This window comes from Ascaphus truei, chromosome 11, assembly GCF_040206685.1.
Source record: "Ascaphus truei isolate aAscTru1 chromosome 11, aAscTru1.hap1, whole genome shotgun sequence".
NCBI classification, from domain to species: domain Eukaryota; kingdom Metazoa; phylum Chordata; class Amphibia; order Anura; family Ascaphidae; genus Ascaphus; species Ascaphus truei.
The window spans coordinates 27,358,201-27,383,731 of record NC_134493.1 but is presented as its reverse complement, the minus strand read 5'-3'; the positions used below and the strand labels follow the sequence as shown (position 1 = coordinate 27,383,731).

The window sequence follows — 25,531 nt, the reverse complement described above, 5'->3', positions numbered from 1 at the left end:
GACATGCTCCTCTCCGCACGCGCTTCTCACCGACATGCTCCTCTCCGCACGCGCTTCTCACCGACATGCTCCTCTCCGCACGCGCTTCTCACCGACATGCTCCTCTCCGCACGCGCTTCTCACCGACATGCTCCTCTCCGCACGCGCTTCTCACCGACATGCTCCTCTCCGCACGCGCTTCTCACCGACATGCTCCTCTCCGCACGCGCTTCTCACCGACATGCTCCTCTCCGCACGCGCTTCTCACCGACATGCTCCTCTCCGCACGCGCTTCTCACCGACATGCTCCTCTCCGCACGCGCTTCTCACCGACATGCTCCTCTCCGCACGCGCTTCTCACCGACATGCTCCTCTCCGCACGCGCTTCTCACCGACATGCTCCTCTCCGCACGCGCTTCTCACCGACATGCTCCTCTCCGCACGCGCTTCTCACCGACATGCTCCTCTCCGCACGCGCTTCTCACCGACATGCTCCTCTCCGCACGCGCTTCTCACCGACATGCTCCTCTCCGCACGCGCTTCTCACCGACATGCTCCTCTCCGCACGCGCTTCTCACCGACATGCTCCTCTCCGCACGCGCTTCTCACCGACATGCTCCTCTCCGCACGCGCTTCTCACCGACATGCTCCTCTCCGCACGCGCTTCTCACCGACATGCTCCTCTCCGCACGCGCTTCTCACCGACATGCTCCTCTCCGCACGCGCTTCTCACCGACATGCTCCTCTCCGCACGCGCTTCTCACCGACATGCTCCTCTCCGCACGCGCTTCTCACCGACATGCTCCTCTCCGCACGCGCTTCTCACCGACATGCTCCTCTCCGCACGCGCTTCTCACCGACATGCTCCTCTCCGCACGCGCTTCTCACCGACATGCTCCTCTCCGCACGCGCTTCTCACCGACATGCTCCTCTCCGCACGCGCTTCTCACCGACATGCTCCTCTCCGCACGCGCTTCTCACCGACATGCTCCTCTCCGCACGCGCTTCTCACCGACATGCTCCTCTCCGCACGCGCTTCTCACCGACATGCTCCTCTCCGCACGCGCTTCTCACCGACATGCTCCTCTCCGCACGCGCTTCTCACCGACATGCTCCTCTCCGCACGCGCTTCTCACCGACATGCTCCTCTCCGCACGCGCTTCTCACCGACATGCTCCTCTCCGCACGCGCTTCTCACCGACATGCTCCTCTCCGCACGCGCTTCTCACCGACATGCTCCTCTCCGCACGCGCTTCTCACCGACATGCTCCTCTCCGCACGCGCTTCTCACCGACATGCTCCTCTCCGCACGCGCTTCTCACCGACATGCTCCTCTCCGCACGCGCTTCTCACCGACATGCTCCTCTCCGCACGCGCTTCTCACCGACATGCTCCTCTCCGCACGCGCTTCTCACCGACATGCTCCTCTCCGCACGCGCTTCTCACCGACATGCTCCTCTCCGCACGCGCTTCTCACCGACATGCTCCTCTCCGCACGCGCTTCTCACCGACATGCTCCTCTCCGCACGCGCTTCTCACCGACATGCTCCTCTCCGCACGCGCTTCTCACCGACATGCTCCTCTCCGCACGCGCTTCTCACCGACATGCTCCTCTCCGCACGCGCTTCTCACCGACATGCTCCTCTCCGCACGCGCTTCTCACCGACATGCTCCTCTCCGCACGCGCTTCTCACCGACATGCTCCTCTCCGCACGCGCTTCTCACCGACATGCTCCTCTCCGCACGCGCTTCTCACCGACATGCTCCTCTCCGCACGCGCTTCTCACCGACATGCTCCTCTCCGCACGCGCTTCTCACCGACATGCTCCTCTCCGCACGCGCTTCTCACCGACATGCTCCTCTCCGCACGCGCTTCTCACCGACATGCTCCTCTCCGCACGCGCTTCTCACCGACATGCTCCTCTCCGCACGCGCTTCTCACCGACATGCTCCTCTCCGCACGCGCTTCTCACCGACATGCTCCTCTCCGCACGCGCTTCTCACCGACATGCTCCTCTCCGCACGCGCTTCTCACCGACATGCTCCTCTCCGCACGCGCTTCTCACCGACATGCTCCTCTCCGCACGCGCTTCTCACCGACATGCTCCTCTCCGCACGCGCTTCTCACCGACATGCTCCTCTCCGCACGCGCTTCTCACCGACATGCTCCTCTCCGCACGCGCTTCTCACCGACATGCTCCTCTCCGCACGCGCTTCTCACCGACATGCTCCTCTCCGCACGCGCTTCTCACCGACATGCTCCTCTCCGCACGCGCTTCTCACCGACATGCTCCTCTCCGCACGCGCTTCTCACCGACATGCTCCTCTCCGCACGCGCTTCTCACCGACATGCTCCTCTCCGCACGCGCTTCTCACCGACATGCTCCTCTCCGCACGCGCTTCTCACCGACATGCTCCTCTCCGCACGCGCTTCTCACCGACATGCTCCTCTCCGCACGCGCTTCTCACCGACATGCTCCTCTCCGCACGCGCTTCTCACCGACATGCTCCTCTCCGCACGCGCTTCTCACCGACATGCTCCTCTCCGCACGCGCTTCTCACCGACATGCTCCTCTCCGCACGCGCTTCTCACCGACATGCTCCTCTCCGCACGCGCTTCTCACCGACATGCTCCTCTCCGCACGCGCTTCTCACCGACATGCTCCTCTCCGCACGCGCTTCTCACCGACATGCTCCTCTCCGCACGCGCTTCTCACCGACATGCTCCTCTCCGCACGCGCTTCTCACCGACATGCTCCTCTCCGCACGCGCTTCTCACCGACATGCTCCTCTCCGCACGCGCTTCTCACCGACATGCTCCTCTCCGCACGCGCTTCTCACCGACATGCTCCTCTCCGCACGCGCTTCTCACCGACATGCTCCTCTCCGCACGCGCTTCTCACCGACATGCTCCTCTCCGCACGCGCTTCTCACCGACATGCTCCTCTCCGCACGCGCTTCTCACCGACATGCTCCTCTCCGCACGCGCTTCTCACCGACATGCTCCTCTCCGCACGCGCTTCTCACCGACATGCTCCTCTCCGCACGCGCTTCTCACCGACATGCTCCTCTCCGCACGCGCTTCTCACCGACATGCTCCTCTCCGCACGCGCTTCTCACCGACATGCTCCTCTCCGCACGCGCTTCTCACCGACATGCTCCTCTCCGCACGCGCTTCTCACCGACATGCGCTCCTCTCCGCACGCGCTTCTCACCGACATGCTCCTCTCCGCACGCGCTTCTCACCGGACATGCTCCTCTCCGCACGCGCTTCTCACCGACATGCTCCTCTCCGCACGCGCTTCTCACCGACATGCTCCTCTCCGCACGCGCTTCTCACCGACATGCTCCTCTCGCACGCGCTTCTCACCGACATGCTCCTCTCCGCACGCGCTTCTCACCGACATGCTCCTCTCCGCACGCGCTTCTCACCGACATGCTCCTCTCCGCACGCGCTTCTCACCGACATGCTCCTCTCCGCACGCGCTTCTCACCGACATGCTCCTCTCCGCACGCGCTTCTCACCGACATGCTCCTCTCCGCACGCGCTTCTCACCGACATGCTCCTCTCCGCACGCGCTTCTCACCGACATGCTCCTCTCCGCACGCGCTTCTCACCGACATGCTCCTCTCCGCACGCGCTTCTCACCGACATGCTCCTCTCCGCACGCGCTTCTCACCGACATGCTCCTCTCCGCACGCGCTTCTCACCGACATGCTCCTCTCCGCACGCGCTTCTCACCGACATGCTCCTCTCCGCACGCGCTTCTCACCGACATGCTCCTCTCCGCACGCGCTTCTCACCGACATGCTCCTCTCCGCACGCGCTTCTCACCGACATGCTCCTCTCCGCACGCGCTTCTCACCGACATGCTCCTCTCCGCACGCGCTTCTCACCGACATGCTCCTCTCCGCACGCGCTTCTCACCGACATGCTCCTCTCCGCACGCGCTTCTCACCGACATGCTCCTCTCCGCACGCGCTTCTCACCGACATGCTCCTCTCCGCACGCGCTTCTCACCGACATGCTCCTCTCCGCACGCGCTTCTCACCGACATGCTCCTCTCCGCACGCGCTTCTCACCGACATGCTCCTCTCCGCACGCGCTTCTCACCGACATGCTCCTCTCCGCACGCGCTTCTCACCGACATGCTCCTCTCCGCACGCGCTTCTCACCGACATGCTCCTCTCCGCACGCGCTTCTCACCGACATGCTCCTCTCCGCACGCGCTTCTCACCGACATGCTCCTCTCCGCACGCGCTTCTCACCGACATGCTCCTCTCCGCACGCGCTTCTCACCGACATGCTCCTCTCCGCACGCGCTTCTCACCGACATGCTCCTCTCCGCACGCGCTTCTCACCGACATGCTCCTCTCCGCACGCGCTTCTCACCGACATGCTCCTCTCCGCACGCGCTTCTCACCGACATGCTCCTCTCCGCACGCGCTTCTCACCGACATGCTCCTCTCCGCACGCGCTTCTCACCGACATGCTCCTCTCCGCACGCGCTTCTCACCGACATGCTCCTCTCCGCACGCGCTTCTCACCGACATGCTCCTCTCCGCACGCGCTTCTCACCGACATGCTCCTCTCCGCACGCGCTTCTCACCGACATGCTCCTCTCCGCACGCGCTTCTCACCGACATGCTCCTCTCCGCACGCGCTTCTCACCGACATGCTCCTCTCCGCACGCGCTTCTCACCGACATGCTCCTCTCCGCACGCGCTTCTCACCGACATGCTCCTCTCCGCACGCGCTTCTCACCGACATGCTCCTCTCCGCACGCGCTTCTCACCGACATGCTCCTCTCCGCACGCGCTTCTCACCGACATGCTCCTCTCCGCACGCGCTTCTCACCGACATGCTCCTCTCCGCACGCGCTTCTCACCGACATGCTCCTCTCCGCACGCGCTTCTCACCGACATGCTCCTCTCCGCACGCGCTTCTCACCGACATGCTCCTCTCCGCACGCGCTTCTCACCGACATGCTCCTCTCCGCACGCGCTTCTCACCGACATGCTCCTCTCCGCACGCGCTTCTCACCGACATGCTCCTCTCCGCACGCGCTTCTCACCGACATGCTCCTCTCCGCACGCGCTTCTCACCGACATGCTCCTCTCCGCACGCGCTTCTCACCGACATGCTCCTCTCCGCACGCGCTTCTCACCGACATGCTCCTCTCCGCACGCGCTTCTCACCGACATGCTCCTCTCCGCACGCGCTTCTCACCGACATGCTCCTCTCCGCACGCGCTTCTCACCGACATGCTCCTCTCCGCACGCGCTTCTCACCGACATGCTCCTCTCCGCACGCGCTTCTCACCGACATGCTCCTCTCCGCACGCGCTTCTCACCGACATGCTCCTCTCCGCACGCGCTTCTCACCGACATGCTCCTCTCCGCACGCGCTTCTCACCGACATGCTCCTCTCCGCACGCGCTTCTCACCGACATGCTCCTCTCCGCACGCGCTTCTCACCGACATGCTCCTCTCCGCACGCGCTTCTCACCGACATGCTCCTCTCCGCACGCGCTTCTCACCGACATGCTCCTCTCCGCACGCGCTTCTCACCGACATGCTCCTCTCCGCACGCGCTTCTCACCGACATGCTCCTCTCCGCACGCGCTTCTCACCGACATGCTCCTCTCCGCACGCGCTTCTCACCGACATGCTCCTCTCCGCACGCGCTTCTCACCGACATGCTCCTCTCCGCACGCGCTTCTCACCGACATGCTCCTCTCCGCACGCGCTTCTCACCGACATGCTCCTCTCCGCACGCGCTTCTCACCGACATGCTCCTCTCCGCACGCGCTTCTCACCGACATGCTCCTCTCCGCACGCGCTTCTCACCGACATGCTCCTCTCCGCACGCGCTTCTCACCGACATGCTCCTCTCCGCACGCGCTTCTCACCGACATGCTCCTCTCCGCACGCGCTTCTCACCGACATGCTCCTCTCCGCACGCGCTTCTCACCGACATGCTCCTCTCCGCACGCGCTTCTCACCGACATGCTCCTCTCCGCACGCGCTTCTCACCGACATGCTCCTCTCCGCACGCGCTTCTCACCGACATGCTCCTCTCCGCACGCGCTTCTCACCGACATGCTCCTCTCCGCACGCGCTTCTCACCGACATGCTCCTCTCCGCACGCGCTTCTCACCGACATGCTCCTCTCCGCACGCGCTTCTCACCGACATGCTCCTCTCCGCACGCGCTTCTCACCGACATGCTCCTCTCCGCACGCGCTTCTCACCGACATGCTCCTCTCCGCACGCGCTTCTCACCGACATGCTCCTCTCCGCACGCGCTTCTCACCGACATGCTCCTCTCCGCACGCGCTTCTCACCGACATGCTCCTCTCCGCACGCGCTTCTCACCGACATGCTCCTCTCCGCACGCGCTTCTCACCGACATGCTCCTCTCCGCACGCGCTTCTCACCGACATGCTCCTCTCCGCACGCGCTTCTCACCGACATGCTCCTCTCCGCACGCGCTTCTCACCGACATGCTCCTCTCCGCACGCGCTTCTCACCGACATGCTCCTCTCCGCACGCGCTTCTCACCGACATGCTCCTCTCCGCACGCGCTTCTCACCGACATGCTCCTCTCCGCACGCGCTTCTCACCGACATGCTCCTCTCCGCACGCGCTTCTCACCGACATGCTCCTCTCCGCACGCGCTTCTCACCGACATGCTCCTCTCCGCACGCGCTTCTCACCGACATGCTCCTCTCCGCACGCGCTTCTCACCGACATGCTCCTCTCCGCACGCGCTTCTCACCGACATGCTCCTCTCCGCACGCGCTTCTCACCGACATGCTCCTCTCCGCACGCGCTTCTCACCGACATGCTCCTCTCCGCACGCGCTTCTCACCGACATGCTCCTCTCCGCACGCGCTTCTCACCGACATGCTCCTCTCCGCACGCGCTTCTCACCGACATGCTCCTCTCCGCACGCGCTTCTCACCGACATGCTCCTCTCCGCACGCGCTTCTCACCGACATGCTCCTCTCCGCACGCGCTTCTCACCGACATGCTCCTCTCCGCACGCGCTTCTCACCGACATGCTCCTCTCCGCACGCGCTTCTCACCGACATGCTCCTCTCCGCACGCGCTTCTCACCGACATGCTCCTCTCCGCACGCGCTTCTCACCGACATGCTCCTCTCCGCACGCGCTTCTCACCGACATGCTCCTCTCCGCACGCGCTTCTCACCGACATGCTCCTCTCCGCACGCGCTTCTCACCGACATGCTCCTCTCCGCACGCGCTTCTCACCGACATGCTCCTCTCCGCACGCGCTTCTCACCGACATGCTCCTCTCCGCACGCGCTTCTCACCGACATGCTCCTCTCCGCACGCGCTTCTCACCGACATGCTCCTCTCCGCACGCGCTTCTCACCGACATGCTCCTCTCCGCACGCGCTTCTCACCGACATGCTCCTCTCCGCACGCGCTTCTCACCGACATGCTCCTCTCCGCACGCGCTTCTCACCGACATGCTCCTCTCCGCACGCGCTTCTCACCGACATGCTCCTCTCCGCACGCGCTTCTCACCGACATGCTCCTCTCCGCACGCGCTTCTCACCGACATGCTCCTCTCCGCACGCGCTTCTCACCGACATGCTCCTCTCCGCACGCGCTTCTCACCGACATGCTCCTCTCCGCACGCGCTTCTCACCGACATGCTCCTCTCCGCACGCGCTTCTCACCGACATGCTCCTCTCCGCACGCGCTTCTCACCGACATGCTCCTCTCCGCACGCGCTTCTCACCGACATGCTCCTCTCCGCACGCGCTTCTCACCGACATGCTCCTCTCCGCACGCGCTTCTCACCGACATGCTCCTCTCCGCACGCGCTTCTCACCGACATGCTCCTCTCCGCACGCGCTTCTCACCGACATGCTCCTCTCCGCACGCGCTTCTCACCGACATGCTCCTCTCCGCACGCGCTTCTCACCGACATGCTCCTCTCCGCACGCGCTTCTCACCGACATGCTCCTCTCCGCACGCGCTTCTCACCGACATGCTCCTCTCCGCACGCGCTTCTCACCGACATGCTCCTCTCCGCACGCGCTTCTCACCGACATGCTCCTCTCCGCACGCGCTTCTCACCGACATGCTCCTCTCCGCACGCGCTTCTCACCGACATGCTCCTCTCCGCACGCGCTTCTCACCGACATGCTCCTCTCCGCACGCGCTTCTCACCGACATGCTCCTCTCCGCACGCGCTTCTCACCGACATGCTCCTCTCCGCACGCGCTTCTCACCGACATGCTCCTCTCCGCACGCGCTTCTCACCGACATGCTCCTCTCCGCACGCGCTTCTCACCGACATGCTCCTCTCCGCACGCGCTTCTCACCGACATGCTCCTCTCCGCACGCGCTTCTCACCGACATGCTCCTCTCCGCACGCGCTTCTCACCGACATGCTCCTCTCCGCACCCGCTTCTCACCGACATGCTCCTCTCCGCACGCGCTTCTCACCGACATGCTCCTCTCCGCACGCCGCTTCTCACCGACATGCTCCTCTCCGCACGCGCTTCTCACCGACATGCTCCTCTCCGCACGCGCTTCTCACCGACATGCTCCTCTCCGCACGCGCTTCTCACCGACATGCTCCTCTCCGCACGCGCTTCTCACCGACATGCTCCTCTCCGCACGCGCTTCTCACCGACATGCTCCTCTCCGCACGCGCTTCTCACCGACATGCTCCTCTCCGCACGCGCTTCTCACCGACATGCTCCTCTCCGCACGCGCTTCTCACCGACATGCTCCTCTCCGCACGCGCTTCTCACCGACATGCTCCTCTCCGCACGCGCTTCTCACCGACATGCTCCTCTCCGCACGCGCTTCTCACCGACATGCTCCTCTCCGCACGCGCTTCTCACCGACATGCTCCTCTCCGCACGCGCTTCTCACCGACATGCTCCTCTCCGCACGCGCTTCTCACCGACATGCTCCTCTCCGCACGCGCTTCTCACCGACATGCTCCTCTCCGCACCCGCTTCTCACCGACATGCTCCTCTCCGCACGCGCTTCTCACCGACATGCTCCTCTCCGCACGCGCTTCTCACCGACATGCTCCTCTCCGCACGCGCTTCTCACCGACATGCTCCTCTCCGCACGCGCTTCTCACCGACATGCTCCTCTCCGCACGCGCTTCTCACCGACATGCTCCTCTCCGCACGCGCTTCTCACCGACATGCTCCTCTCCGCACGCGCTTCTCACCGACATGCTCCTCTCCGCACGCGCTTCTCACCGACATGCTTCTCTCCGCACGCGCTTCTCACCGACATGCTCCTCTCCGCACGCGCTTCTCACCCTCACGCTTTTTCATGGGAAAATATTATCTGTAGGTGGAACTGCTCCTTTAGCATACGAACGTCCATGTAATTTTAGTAATGATCTTTTAATCCTTCATGTTCTCCCAAATGGTCTGTGGAGTTGTTAAAGGTATGAACACACCCGTTCATATAACTGGGGGAGAAGATGTAAACTTGTTTTTTTTTTTTTTTGGTCATATACAACATAAGGGCACAAACCATTATACTGAAATCATCATGACGTCCCAATGGTGAATATGCACAAAATTGAAGTCTAGCTTTTCTCAAGCCTATAATATTATATGTTTCCTGTGTTTACCCATACTCCACCATGATGACCTCAAGGGTAGAGCCTGGATGGAGCGTGCAAATATTATAAAAATGTCATTTATACGATATATATAATCCACTTTTGGCAGAATTAACACGCAAGAGAGACCCCAAGATATCAGTAAGCAAATCATTAAAATAGTATTATCAATGAATAGTATGTCTCTCTTGTTTCTAATCAAACACAAATAACTAAACAGTGGGGGAAAAAACAAATGAGTAATCATTAAAGATGTCATTTTTAGTAAATATATCGGAGGACAGCGGCCCCCTGTTTGGATTTTTAACTACGTCTTTGTCTGATCCAACCTTCAACAAGCGGTCTCGTGTTATCACTGACTTACCTTTTTTTAAAGAATGTCCTGGTTATATTTGATATTTTAATATTTACGGGATCGCACAGAGGAGCGTACTCGTGATCGCAATGGGCCGGCGGCGCGGTGACACTCTTGTTGCCGTGGGCCCCCCAGCATCCAAAGGTTCAACCTGTGGTAGTGCTGAGGAGGCTGTTCCCGCCAGTGACTCCCATTTACTTGAACGGAAGTTTCAGTGTAACAGTGCCTATTGGGGAACTACTGCAGCTTGATGAGTAACCCCCATTGGCTCTTCCACACCTCAACTCGAGGGTTGGGAAACCAGCGCTGTCCACCTGAGTTTGGTGAAAAGTGTTTAGGAACTTCTAACGCCTCGGAGAAAAAGAACTAGAATCACAGATTGTACAGATCTAAGATGTATTATTTATTTAATAATGTTTATTAAACATTTTCATTGGGGTGGGATGGGGGTACTGAAATGAAAAAGGAGGAGGGAGGGAATGCATTAATGCAGACAGCTGTCGTTACAATATCTTGTACAGTACATGTGACAGGTATTTATTTTAATTTATTGCTTTGTTTCCCTTTCTTATCCATATTTACTAATCGTGACGCAACATCCCGACCTTTAAAACGTCAGCGTTATCATAATTAATTGCCTCATTTATCAGCAAGTGACAGTGGGCTCTCGTTCGTTCGAGATCACGTCTCAAGATGACCCCAGAAGCCCAATACCAGATTGGGTGCCTAGAGGGAAGTTATCGGAGGGCCGATTCCCTGTTTGAGTGGAGGGGGTGGGGGGCACACAACGTTTAATTTTTCCATTTTTAATGTTTTTATATATAGGTGCCTTGTTCACATCTTGAAGGAGACGACTGTAAAATATTACAAGATCCGCCCTTTTAATCCTGATTTGGTGCTGGATTTATGCCGACACGAGGTTCGCTACGGGTGCCAGAGAGAAGATGAGTGCTATTACGCTCATAGCTTGGTGGAGCTCAGGGTCTGGATGATGCAGAAAGACACAGGTGGGAGAACTCCTCTCCGTACTGTATGCCCCCAGGAACACATTGGTTTTGGTGCTCTTTATGTTCTACCTGAATTTTATGGAAGGTATAGCTGATTGCTTAGGTCATATAGATGCATAGAATTTAACAGCAGAACAGAATCCCTTGCCCCACCGTGTCTGCCCTTTTCCATTTGTACTGTGAAACCTCAGACCGGTTTCATACCTGGCTTTTTTTCTTATTTAGGAAAGCCTTATGTCTATCCCAAACGTTTTGTAGAATCCCCGTGCTGTATTAACCCCTACCACCTCTGATGGAAGGCTATATATATACCATGAATCCACCACCCTTTCTGCGAAGTAGTCCTTCCTCACCTTTCCCATTCGCCTGCCCCCTCCAGCTTCAGAAATATCCTACCCTCCAGTATCTTGTTGGAACACTATATATTTGATAGTATCCCCCCCCCCCCCTCTCCCTTCTATTCTCTAAGCTGTACATATTCAGGCCCTTTTAGTCTTTCCTGATAAATCTGATGCTTTAAACCATGCACTATTTTAGAAGCCATTCTTTGCACGATGTTCAGTTTATTTGCGTCCTTCTGGAGATATGGTCTCCAGAACGGAGCACCGAACACTGGGCGATGTCTTACCAATGATCTACAAAGTGCCATCACTACTTCTCTCTTTCTGCTGCCAATACTCCTCCCGATGCAATCTAACATCCTGCTGGCTCACCCCTTTGCCCCATTACGTTGATGATGTACTTTTAAGTTTACAGAAAGGATATGATAAGTAGATTTGCCTTTTAAGACTACATACTCCAAAATTAGGACACCACAGCACTGTAGAAGTCAATGCTCCAAGAGCAAAATCAATAAGATTTTGCGTTTCAAAACACTGACATTTTAAAGGAGAAATCCAAGCATTTTTTTTAAAGTGTGTGTGTGTGTGTGTAGTGTGTGTGTGTTTTTTTATTTGGACTAACAATTTATGTCATAGGACAAGCTTTCGAGAGGAAGAGAGGAGAACTATCGAAAGCTTGTCCTATGACATAAATTGTTAGTCCAAATAAAAAAGGTATCACCTAATCCTGAAGAATTCTACACTATCGTAACTGGACTAACATGGCTATTTCTGTTTTTTTGATAGCTAGATCTATCTATCATTCATTCATTCATGCTCCAGGGGCCCCTTGCTTCTGGAGATACATACTTCCGTAAGAGGGGCCGGTAGCCGCTCCGCTTGGCTACCAGAGTTCATGTAATGGCGGAGTGTCACAGCTCCTGCACCCTGCGGGACTATAGGAAGCCGTGACGTCGTCATCAGGTTCGGCTTCCTATTGGCCCGCGTGACACGGGAGCTTTAAACTTTGATATACCAGAACCCCCTGTGGAGGCCTGTTTCCGGGAAGCAGGGGCTTCCTGGAGCTGAAATTAATGGGGTTCATGTCCGTTTACCCTGTCATGCTCGCCCTGCTTCAATCCTGGGTAAAAAAAAAAAAAAAAAAACCCGGTTGGATTTCTCCTTTAATTAGAAAATCCATATATTCTGTTGAGCAGCCATACAATGACTGCGTTTCAGCACCTATAGTCAGAGCTATTGTATGGAATTTCATACAGATCTGACCTTGTAATCTATAGTGAAACGTAATATTGACTCGTTATTCTGGTAGGGAGATCAGAAGGGCATATAAATAAATCTGGGAAATACTTTTTTCCGATATAATGTGAAACAATATATAAGGAAAGCGCACAAACTGCGTCCCCTGAGCAAAGCGCGCCCTGTGAATGCTGAAGGACATACAACATTTTGCTAATTGATGAACTTTACTTCAATATGTATCACTTACATTTTATTTGGGAATAATACTTCTTTTTCTAGCTCTCCATTTCTTGCAAATGTTCTGTTGTCATTGGTCTAGATCAGGGGTTCAGTCCTCAACAGGTCCGGTTTTCAGGATATCCCTTCTTCAGCACAGATGGCTTAATCAGTGCTTCAGTCTTCTGTGCAGAGGGGGAGCAGCTTTTGGGGAACCCTTTCATACGTCCTTCTTTGGGGCAACGCAGAAGTAGGCTGATTGTGTTGAAACGCACAATACTATAACGAAGAAAAACTTCAAATATACGGGTAACTCAAAGCCACTGCTGTAGGTTTTCTCTATTGCTCTGCAGCCCAGGGGAGCACATCTTTGTGACGTTTAGTGCCAGAAAACCTTTAACACGGAGCCCATTGCTTCGCTGAAGCTGAACGTAACAAAGCAGTCGCAGTGTGTGTGTAGCATAGTCAGAGTGCAGTGTAACCATGTTTCCCATTCTAAAACATCTAAAGTTTTGTCCCTTATCGCCCAGGTATTTATCTTGATGCAATTGCCCAGGAATCAAAAAGGTGTTTGGCTGTGGAGGCGAGGGTATCGGGATCCCAGGTACTTGTATAGTTAAAGCTCTGTAGCAGTGCATCTTCTGTTCACGTAGTTGCGATGTACAAAGAATTATACGGGAAGAAAGTTACTGTAAACCCCTCAGACATTCTCTTCTCTATCACTATTGTCCTATGTTTAAAACTTAGTAGAGTAAGACCTGGAACACAAAGTCATAGGAAGTAGAAACTGCAAGCAGGCGGAGCACTTTGACACATCATTTTGTGTCTTGTAGCAGGTAAGGCAAGGCGAGACCACAGCTTGCCAGTATTGCACGATCTGCATGGGCTCCTGGTGGAGCAAAGGATTCATTTTAAGATCTTGATCCTTGCATTTAAAGCTATCCATGCACTAGCCCCCTCCCCCCTCACCTTCAGAGCTGCCTAATCAGTCACACGCCCGATCGGGCCCTTAGATCTGTCATCGCCCCTTAACTGATTTGAGCCTCGGTTTAAGGTCAGTAAAGCTGGCAAGAGAGCTTTTTCAAGAAGTCCCCAAGACTGGAATACGCTCCGTGCAGCTTTAAGAAATCAGGGAGCTGTACTTCCATTCAGAAAGGAATTCAAAACCTACTTTTTTAAAACAAATTTGGGGTGTAACTGCGGCACTCCCTCTGAATATCTAAATATATCAGCCGATAGATTATAAATCCATTAGATAAAATCAATAAAAATTGTAAATGTAAAACCAGATAACGGTATTATTCTGGCCCTTTAAAGAACTGCAGCTCAACCTGGAAAGGATCCTCCCTTGATCCTCATAAAGCAGAAGGGATATAGTGGTGGTGAGCGCAGGAAACCGTGAGAACGTATATGAAAAACACTCAATTAGTGATAGAATACTTCAAAGAAAAAAAAAACTAAATAAAATATAGTAGCCAATTAGGGTAATATGAGGGTGAAAGTAAACAGGAACATATGATAACAACTATACTCACACGGACGAGTGTGAGCTCTTCACATCAAGGTATCTTTGAGTTCGTGTTGTCACCCCTCAGAGTTGATCCATGGATTCCTAGTTGTTAGTGGACAGTCTATGTCCTTGCAGTGATCCAGGAAAGGATGGCAATCGTAGACAGAAATAAAACGTATGGACTTTATTAGAAACAAATGTAAGTATACATAAAGTTACATGCATAGATAAGCACTTCCAGCACTGGTAGCAGCGTTGAGACCCGATGTGGTATCCTCCCGCTTCCGCGTCCGGTCAGCAGGATATCCGTCAGAGCACTCGCAAGGGCTACGGTGGCCTTCAGGGTACACAAAAACATCACCACCGACAGGGAACTGCGCGTTTCACAAAGTATCTCTTGCTTCGTCAGGTTCCTGTCGGTGGTGTGTGGTGAGCCTCTATTTTATTTTGTTTTTTTCTTCGAAGTATTCTATGACTAATTGAGTGTTTTTCATATATATCCTCACGGTTTCCTGCGCTCACCACCACTATATCTCTACTTTTTTTAAACAAAGCCTGGCAAACTGCCCCTAATACCCTGGCAGCCATATTTCCTGCTCCCATTCATGTTTCCCGCCCTTTGTTGGTCTTCCTCGTCGTTCCCCTATATGTTTTCGGTAGATCCTGGTTGCAGGTTTGGGATGGGTGTCCTCCCTAAGTTCCTACACGTGCTCCAATACTGAGTTTTCTTGGTGAGTAGCGCATTACAATTTTTGTTTTTTTGTTTAATAAATAAGGTTCAATGGGAAATTCACGGGCAGAGTCTGTAGTACAGGTTCAGAAGGGGGTTCGCGTTGGTAGGTGGAACCAGGAGTCGGGATCCGCGGTGCAATGGTAAGTTTAGAGTACAGGGAGGAGCAGGCAATTGGGGTTGTCTGATGATCCAAGGTCAGGACAGGTGGGAAACAGTAGAGTAGTCGATCAAGCCAAGTTCTGGGCAGGGAGCAGCAGAGTAAGAGGACAAGCCGGAATCGGTACCAAGTCTTTTCAACAGCCAGCAGCAAGTCAAGGAGCTTCCAGGCAGCAGTGAAACAGAGAACCTGCCTCCAGGGTAGCAAGCTTGTTGTGAAGCACTGGAGGACAGGAGCCTTTTTATAGGTTGCCGGAAGTCAGGTGGTGTAGTCAGCATAGCTGTCTACCGAGGGCCTTTATAGACTGACGCAGTCCCTGCGTGCGGGTTCTTACAATTTTAATAATGACCATAGAAAATAGTCAGAACACCGAGATTTCGGTCCACAAGTTGGACCTTCATTAAACTGATGTTCTGGCTATTTTCTATGGTCATTATTAAAATTACTTTTTAGAGTGCCCCGCCTACTTGCAGTTTCTACTTCCTATATTTAAAACAAGGACTAAGCGCCTTCCCAAAAAAGAAGTCTGCACACAGTTAAAGCAAATAAATCTTTATTAAAAGATGATGAAGGGATGTTTATCTGAAACATTGAGGACCTCCGATGTGTTCACCCTTTACTTTTTATATTATGCTTTCTTTTTTGTGTACTTGGCCTTTTGGGCTGTTTTTTGGGGCCAAAAATCTGCATTTAGGTCAATGGGGATTTTCAGCTAAAACAGCCCCTTTGGTGTATAAAGAATTACCTCTTTTTTTTTTTTTTTTTTTTTTTTTTTTTTTAAAGGTACTTGACATCGAAAAGAATCCTGGATGTCCAAGCTCCAATATTAAATTTGTGTGTGGACAGTGCTGGGGAAATGGTCAAGTCATTGTGCCAGACAAAAACAGAAAATATTGTAGTGCAAAAGCACGCCACCCGTAAGTAAATAATAAATAAGTTACCACGTGCCCGTAATGTACCTGATTGCAAAAACATTAAAGGAGCATATCCAAATAAGGCTGAGGTAATATGTATGGTAGCTTCCTTACACCCCTGCTTCTTGCTCTGTTATCATTTTCCCAGTGATGTGACTACTTCCTTCTTCTTAGATGGACCAAAGAGCGACGGGTAGTCTTGTGGATGTCTAATGAGCGCAAAAAGTGGATATCCATCCGACCCCTTCCAACGAAGAAACCAGTTCCCCTCCAGTTTGATGTACTTACGTTCTTCCTGTTGATGACTGCGTTCTGTTTTTGTAACTATTTAAAACTAGTTTACAGAACTAGGAGGGGGCGGAGGGTACAGATCAAAAAGGGGTGAAGAGCGTTGGGAGTAGTGGTTTCCAAAGAGGGGGGTGTAAATGTAAATATGCTTAACATATATTTTTTTCATAGCTGTGCAATCATATAGTAAATGGCAAAAAATGTCAGTATATCGGAAACTGCACGTTTGCTCACAGCTCAGAGGAGAAGGAGATGTGGACTTATATGAGAGAAAATAGCAGTAAGTAGATATGACGCTTTTCATTAATTCTTTGAACGTTGATGTTTTGTAGTTGACTTGTGCAAGCTCCCATGAGTAATAGTCATGGAAGGTTAATTATGTAAATGATAATTACACATGTACAGGGGCCATGGGACTATTAGCTGCAGCCATTGAGTTTTGGCCCTGAGGTAGATATTTAGGGTTATTTGGGTAACGGGTTAAGGTGTTTAGGGTAAGAGGTTTAGGTTTTTAGGGTAAGGGGTTAGGGTTTTTAGGGTAAGGGGTTAATGTGTTTGGGGTAAGAGCTTAGGGGATACATTACCTGCTGCGGCGAATTGTCCTGATGGCCAAGTGTCCCAGCAGTCAAACAACCGTGTCTAATTGTCCTACACCCCCATGTGGTACCTAGATTAAATAATCATGCTTAGGACCTCAGTCACACAACTGTATTCACTGGTCTAGCATGTTATATTGCTTGCTACCTACTGTGCCATTCACCATGGCCCATTATTGCACGGTTTTGTCACTGGTATATTTACTGTGGTTTTGTTTCAGTATATTCCGAAGTATTAAAATGGCCAATAAAGAGAACATTGATAACCAACGCGTTTCACTAGAATTGTTAATGAAAATGCATAGGGGTCTGTTTATCAAATAATCACATGTGCTAAACTGGAGCAAAATTTTGAATGAATTTGAACGCAAAACAGCACCAGATTTTCCAAAAGTCAAATAATTCAAAGCAATGGGATATTATTTTTTGTGATGCATGTTTTTTTGTACACACGATTTGCCCCACTTTTGCATCTGGAAAACGTTGATAAGTAAACGTAATGACATGATAAGCCTGATAGATCAAATGTATTCCCACGTGTATTGTGCATATACTTATTAGATTTTTCTTACGCATGCACTAAATGTAAGACACAGATTTTTCGTTGGCCGGAGCGTTTTACACCACCTCGGACCTTGCAGGGTTTTCTGTTAGGAGAAAGTTGACCGGCCCACTCTAGAGAGGAATGAATAAACCCGATTTATAAACGGTCACTCCTGTTTGTGCTTCTTATCAGTTCAGGATATGGAGCATTTGTATGAGATATGGCTGAAAAACCAGAAGGTCGAAAAAGGTGAAACGGCATCAGTCCAGGCCAATAAGCAGATTCATCTGCCCACCGACTATGCTGAAACTACAGTAAGTAATGCACACGCTGAGCTTGGCAGGCAGGAATGTCCAGCATGGTGTATATACAGAAAGAACGGTTATACTGTACATGCAGGGACGTTGGTACCCTGATGGAATGGGAGCATAAGTACATCTAATACTTGCCATGTATACGTCCATATCCACCACTAAATGTGTCCAAACAATGCATCCTGCTGAAAGAAATAAGACCTTAAAGCCGCAATCCTCTCCATTTTGTATATTGCTTTTTAAATTTATTTTTATTTTTTTACAAACTTTGAGTCAGTGGGTCCTCTGGGGCTCAGCCGTGTTATTTTGAGCTCTTAGGACTGCTCGGTTTCCGAGATACTTACCGGTTTAGTTGCCTTCCTGGACACACTGTCCCACAGCTCCTGGAATTCACTTCTTCTCAATATCCAACAAGCTCTTTCTCCCTCTCTCCCTCTCTCCCTCTCTCCCTCTCTCCCTCTCTCCCCCTCTCTCCCTCTCTCCCTCTCTCTCCCTCTCTCCCTCTCCTTTAAAGAAACATTTGAGTAGTTCCAAAGCACTCGTCCCTTGGCTTTTACTATACATCTCCTATGCACTTGCCATGACCCTTGTATGCAGACCTACTGGTTTTGTAAGTCCTCCCTACTTAGCACTTGGCCTGCACGCTCTTCGGGGCAGGGACTCCTTATACTAATGTTTGCTTTCATGTCTGTGGCGCTTACTCCCGCTAAGTCTGCTATTATTTTGTTGTGTGTATTACTGCTGTGAAGCGCTCCGTACGTGGGAGGCGCTATACAAACCAAAGAAGAAGAAAGAGTTAGGTGCGCTCACTGGATTTATGTGCAGAGAGATCACCCCCCTCCTCCCCCCGCTGGGGAGACCTATACTGCAGGACATATCCTCCTAAAACAAGGAGCCGGTGCTGCGGAGGTCTTCATAAAAAAAAAAACCCCAGACGTTTTGGTCAAACACACTGACCTTTGGTCAGATAAAGCGGTGTGCATACAATGCTCCTTATAGCTGTGGCTAAAGTGAACTGTTTGACATGATACAGGTGAAAGGGGCGTGACTAATCACCGCCCATAAAAGTGACCACATCAAGTTTCGTGGTTGTATCTAAGACCACAGCATAAACACCGTGATAAAGTTAACCCTGTTAAATATACTTGATTGCAAGCTGCGTCAATCATGAACACGACCATCCCCATAAGAATAGTGTGCAAAACTGGTGCAGCGGTGACCTAAAGACGAACAGCTTAACAAACTGCCTAACAAAGTTAAATATCTAAATCATTATTATACCCATTATATGAAAAAACATACCATATATGAACAAACGTTGCAGAGGCCCCGCGCTCTTCCCCCGGGCATTTAAATTAAATGCCGGGGGATCGTGTGAGGCCCCTGCAACAAGAAAACTTACCGGGATTCAGATGTTGTGACACGTCTCCATGACAACGCGGCGTCATTTGACGTGACATCACAGGCTGCAGGTAGGAGGGGGGCGCGAATCCGGAGCAGGCCAGACGGGGGCGCAGCAGGAAAAGTTTACGCTCCCCTGCATTAAATCATACACTCGTAGCATTCAATAGCACCAATTATCACAAAAAACAATGCAATTCCAAGTCTTCATTTAACCCCAATTCTTCATTTAAGGTGTGTATGTCTTTATATAGCGCCATTAATGTACATAGCGCTTCACAGTCGTAATACACGTGACAATCATCTAAATAACAAATAATACAAATGACAGGTCATGGGAATAAGTGCTTCAGACATAAAAGTAACATTTCGGAAGAGGAGTCCCTGCTCCGAGGAGCTTACAGTCTAATTGGTAGGTAGGAGGAACGTACATAGACAGTAGGAGGACATTCTGGTGAGGTGTATATAGGGTTAACTTTATCACTGTGTTTATTGGTGTGATCTTAGATACACCCACAAAACTTGATGATGTCACTTTTTTGGGTGGTGATTAGTCACGCCCCTTTCACCTGTACCATGTAAAACAGTAAAAAATAAATAAAAAATGGCATCCAGCTAGCATGATACCTTTCTAAATCGGTGCTTGTCTCTGATAGGAATTGGACCTGCAGGGCTGAGGTAGGGGTATAAGATCACCGACCAGAGTCAGGGGACAGAGTCCTGTTGGAGTAGTCGTGCTCCAGGCAGAGGTCAAGGCAGGCGGCGTAGGTGCAAGTCCGGTTACAGGCTGGGGTCAAGGCAGGCAGCACAGGAGCGGTGGTCGGGGTCACAGGCTGGCTTCAGGAACTCAAGGGGGCCAGACACATGGGATAGCATGCCATGCTCAAGCGGGGGCTGGGAGTCGCTGACTGCTATTTAAGCCCTGGAACAGGTGCATCCAATTACCAAGTCTTGGAAGAAATTTGCCAGTAACCAAGACAGCCACAACAGCCCAGTAAGGGCAAGTTCCAGCAAAACCCTGAATTGGAACCCTTACACTTTCAAAGAAAAGACGTGGTGTTCTGCCATGCATGAAGTGCGAACCGTAACAACTGCTTATTCTTCAGGTTGATTTCCATTGCTGGCTCTGCGGCAAAAACTGCAACAGTGAGCGACAGTGGAAGATGCACATCTCATCAGAAAAGCACAAAGAGAAAGTATTCGAGACTGAAGATGATCAAAACATCTGGCAACATCGCTTTCCTGGGAGGGAGTTCAGCTTATGTGAAAGGTAGGAAGAGGCCCTATTTTCTTCTATACAGGAATAGGCCAATTTTCTGGTTTGGGAGAAAAGGAAAGGCCCATTCTTCAGAAAAAAAATATATTGTACTGCAGGGGTGAATAAAACACAAAAGCGCACCGAGGGTCAAGATTTAATTAAAACATGTTAGTAGTAGTAACAATAAAAACTTACATATAAGGGTAAGTACATCCAGTATTAAGGTGCAGAGGAAACAGTCCTGGTGGTGTCCTGGGCATAAAGAGATGGTGCAAAGGCTTACAAGGTAGACCCACGTGCTGGGGCTGCCTGGCTCAGCACCATATAGTTCTTACTTCCGGGTTGCAGCTTCTCGCAGGACCCGTGAATAGTAGCCCGCCTCAAATGCCGGTTTCCCAGAGAAACTCACTCCGGCGTGCCGAAGGGTCTCTGGTTGTTGATGGGACAGCTGGGGGTAGGTACACCTGTGGGCTGACTTCTAGCTGCACCGTAGGGCTTTCGCAACGCGTTTCACACAGTGTTGTGCTTCATCAGGCAATATTTTGGACACCTACGTGGGGGCCTTTTAAACAGTAATACTGGGTTCCCAATAGGGTAGAGAATTAGCCAATAGGAGTACATGCATAATAAATGCAATGCACTAACGAGGCTTAAAAGGTATTGTGAATGCAAACGGTATGCATTGAACCTTATATTAATAAAAACAAATAAATTTCATCAGCAATATATTAATAATTAAATAAAAGACACTGCAAAAAGCCACCCATGTAGGTAATAACCCATAATTGATCATGTAAAGGTATTACAGGATCACACTTGAATCACAAAGATACATGCAATAAATACATAAAAACACATTGTAAATGGGGGATAGAAAGGAAGGGAAAGAGGTGAAGGGTTTAAATAGATAGAGTGAAACAGATAAATGAGAGGAGAGAAATGGTGCTGAGCCAGGCAGCCCCAGCACGTGGGTCTACCTTGTAAGCCTCTGCACCATCTCTTTATGCCCAGGACACCACCAGGACTGTTTCCTCTGCACCTTAATACTGGATGTACTTACCCTTATATGTAAGTTTTTATTGTTACTACTACTAACATGTTTTAATTAAATCTTGACCCTCGGTGCGCTTTTGTGTTTTATTCCCTGCTGTTGCCCGCGTTTGGAGCCATCCTGCGACGGGACCTGTGGAGGAGGGGTGCCTTCACATCACATCAGCTGCAAGAGGGAAGAGTTGATCCACTACGAGATCCTGTTAGGAAGCAAGAGCGCGGTTTGACTTTCTTATCTATGTACTGCAGGGGTGCTCAACTCGTGTCTTAAAGCCCTCCCACAATAGGTCAGGTTTTCAGGATATCTTTGCTTCTGCACAGGCTCAATCGGTCCCTACTTCAGTACAGGTGGCTCAATCGGTCCCTACTTCAGCACAGGTGGCTCAATTAGAGGCTCAGTCTTTGACTGAGTCCCCTGCGCTGAATCTGGGATATCCTGAAAACCTGACCTGTTAAGGGGGGCGGTTTGAGGACTGGTGTTGAGCACCCCTGTTGTACGGTATAATGGCTCGGTAGATTTTTGGGGGGGGTCAACGAAATGTCTCATGAAGATGAGACGCCTGTGCCTCCCGAGGAGTGATGTTTTGCTATTTTCATAAAGTACAGTATAACTGATCTCCTGAAGGGCAACATTATCTTTTTGGGTTGAAGGAGTGAGCTCGGGGTGAAGCCGGTTCGAATCCCGGCGTCGCTGCTTGTGACCATGGCAGCCTCAGGCAGCAAAATGTCTTTAAGGCAGGGAGACATGGTGCCTGCAGCATTCTTTATACAGCACTGCGTACACGGCGGGCGGTTTATACCAGGAAATATGATTGCTATTACACTGAACATAGACTTTTATTGCTGCTTAAAAAATGTTTGTTTTTTTCTCCCCCCACTTTTCCCATGTAATTAGTTTCCTATCCGGTACATGCTCCGAAGGAGACAAGTGTCCACTAGCCCACGGAAATGCCGAACTGCAAGAGTGGGAGGAGAGAAGACAGGTTTTATGCTTGAAACTGGGCAAAGCGCGCAAAGATCAGCTTGTGGCCCCCGACGATAGCGACTTTGGAAAATATAGTTTTTTGATTAACGACCTAAACTAAAGAACGGAAAAACACAGCCGGAATAGAAGTACCTGGTGGTTGAAAATACAACAGTATAAAAAAAAAAAGCACCCAACAATGTCAGGAGAGAGTGTTCGGCTCCTCTTGATGTTCAATAAAGCAGAATAAAGCAGGTGTTGGAGGGCTTACTCCCCTGCTGGTATTACCTGCAATGTATCGCACTGCAGGGGATTGCTGTCCTGCTTGGCAGTAAAGGAATTAGGAAAGGTTTGTAGTGGAACACAATATGTTGAGGTGCCTTATATCACCACCTTAGCAAGAGCTATTGGAGGTGACACAAAATGGAAATACTCCCACGTGCCACCTTTATTTTTTTATTATAATTTGAGTAACGTTTCATGTTTTTTTCAGATTGTGGTCCAAAAACCTCAATCTGTCCAGCAAATACCAGGATTACAATGCATTTGTGGAGGTCCAACCTGATGTAGCTGAAGGGAAAATGTCCATTAGTTAGCAGATCTTCGATAATACACAACTTCGGCCGTATTAAAGGATGCCGCACCCACGTTATCCAAAGTATTACAATCGCCTGAAAGCTTTGGCCAGCTTGTGATTGGGGAATGAAGAGGGAATGGAAAGCGAAGTTGGATGGGGAGCTTAATCTACCTTAATTTACCACGTGATTTTTCTGTGTCGGATATATTTTACCTTTTAAAGACAAGGAAAGATAAATGTAACATATAATAATGCTTTTGGGGTGAGAGTAACATTATTTTGATCTGATTAAAAAAGAAAATAAGACTACCAATTCCTTAAACAGCAGTATTGGATGCTAACACAGCTCTTGCTCGGCCTGGTAGCTTTGCACCGTTTCTGTTTGCTGCATTTCTGTGTGTTTGTTAAGCTTTTTCCCCACCGTGGCCTCGCATTACCTGCTTCAACTTCCTGCCGGACACAACCAGCCTCATTACTGGGTACAAATAGATACAAAATGCGTCAACGGTTCATGTGACCAAATGATGAGGAATGAGAATTCGGTACGTTTCAAGGACATTTTCGATCATCAAAAAGGTGACACTGTGTGTGCTCATTTGCATGTCATTTCCCAGAATCCCTGGCTGCAGTGGAAGCGCTGTATGCTAAGAGATAATGGGGAAAGGCAGGGTTGCAGCCCTGTCTGAGACGTGAATGTGCTCACATGTGGCATTTGTAAGGACATTTTCCAAACACAGAGATGTCCACTCTCCCTCATTTCAAGTGCGTTTCACTGATTTTTTATTTTTTATATAGATTAAGTGGTCCCAAAGACTTCAATAGAGTCCCACTGATTAAAAAAAATCAGTACTGTTCTTTATAAATGCCTTTTTGGTCCAGAACCCCCAAACCATGTTTCAGTCCATGCTGGTTGACATCTTTTGTAAATAGGACACAGACTATAGAAGATAATATAAAAGGAGTGACTGTAGGAAGTGTCCTAAATGACTAAATGAAGTACAATAACAAAAATACAATAAATAAAGGCCTGCTTCCGTTATCCAGTAATGCTGCTTTAAAATGGTTGATTTAGAGCACATATTTTTTTTTTTTATATAAAGAGATAAAGTGTATTATGTGTATTGCCAAATCGGAAAGGAAAGAATCTTGTTTCTAGGTAGAAGGAAATCAGCGGTGTGTTGAAGCACCAATCTCACCAGTATTGGACATTTTTATCTTCTTTCTTTTACGGCATTGGAATTGCGGGCCTTCCTGCGCTAACCCGCGCCGTTTGAATCCCCTGGTGTGCGAGATACTTAATGGTGTAGTTACTGCTGCTGCCTGAGGGAATTTTAAATGGCCATCCCATAGGAAGCCAAAAACCATGACGTTGCGGGTTCCTGTAGGCCCGCTGGATCGACGAGATTTGGCAGCCATTTTGTTTCCCCTTGAGAGAGTTGAAACACCAGTAACTACACAGATAAGTATCAGGAATCGTGGGTGGGGGTCCCAAGAGCCAGTAAAATAGCACAGTTTAGCTCCAGGTACCCGCCCAACTTCCAATGTTGCCAAAAAAAAAGTAAATATAATTAAAAAATGATTAGGCGGGACTGCTATTTTACATGTTATATTTTGCTGTGTGTTTTTACATATGTTTCTCAGCATGTGCTGAGTAAAAAGAGTCATTTTTTTTTTAACGATAATCTCTTTTCTTTTTAACTTAATCATTTGAAAATATCTCGCGTGTATCACTTTTGTGCATTGTCTTGACCAAATCTGCCTGTAATAAAAATGCTTTCATGTATACACATCGGCCAGTGCATTTATTTCCCTAACATTTAGGACGTCATTGTTTGGCTATCTAGCCCTTTTGACTAAATAATAAAACATCTTAAAGGCTGATGCCACAAAAAGATCCCATTAAAGCTAACTGTGATAGCAGTTGTATTTACATTTAAAATGAACAAAATGTGCTTAATATTTGGAATATTATGTGGTTTATTTTGTGTTTGGGATTACTTGGAGTTGCAAAGGATTATATGCTCCCCAAAAACATGTTTTTTCTCCCTAGGATTGAATCGGAGTCTCCGGAGCTGAATCTCATTTATTTCAACTTTGGGGACCCCCTGCTACCCGAGATAGGGGGTGCCAGTAGCAGCTCTGTGGGTTTATGCTAGCCAATAGGAAGCCCCAAGGTATGACATAACGGCTTTCCATTGGCCTGCGTGATGCAGGACATTAAAGCCGTTATTTCGAAAGCCCCACATAGCCCCCACCAGGAGCTGCTACTGGCACCCCCTATGGAGGCAAGGCCGTGATTATACCAGAAATCGCGCACGACGCCGCGGAGCTTCAAAACAATAAAATGCAATGAGAGCGCACATAGCAATCGTGACAGTAGCGCCGCGACGTGCTGCAAAGCTTCTGTCTCATGAAGATATTTGAGATTTCGTTTTTCACAGGTGACGGCTGCG

General features: G+C 50.9%; 1 protein-coding gene across 1 annotated transcript in view; it reads left to right on the top strand.

Moving 5' to 3' along the window:
* ZC3H7A (zinc finger CCCH-type containing 7A) overlaps positions 1 to 24,867 on the top strand; it is an 80,925-nt gene extending 56,058 nt beyond the window's left edge. Inside the window, 8 exon segments of the mRNA XM_075565393.1 lie at positions 10,795 to 10,976; positions 13,303 to 13,376; positions 15,956 to 16,089; positions 16,261 to 16,366; positions 16,546 to 16,654; positions 17,707 to 17,828; positions 20,336 to 20,499; positions 22,433 to 24,867. Of these exon segments, the coding sequence (XP_075421508.1) occupies positions 10,795 to 10,976; positions 13,303 to 13,376; positions 15,956 to 16,089; positions 16,261 to 16,366; positions 16,546 to 16,654; positions 17,707 to 17,828; positions 20,336 to 20,499; positions 22,433 to 22,622 (1,081 nt within the window). The 3' untranslated portion in view covers positions 22,623 to 24,867.
* The last annotated feature ends 664 nt before the right edge of the window (positions 24,868 to 25,531 follow it).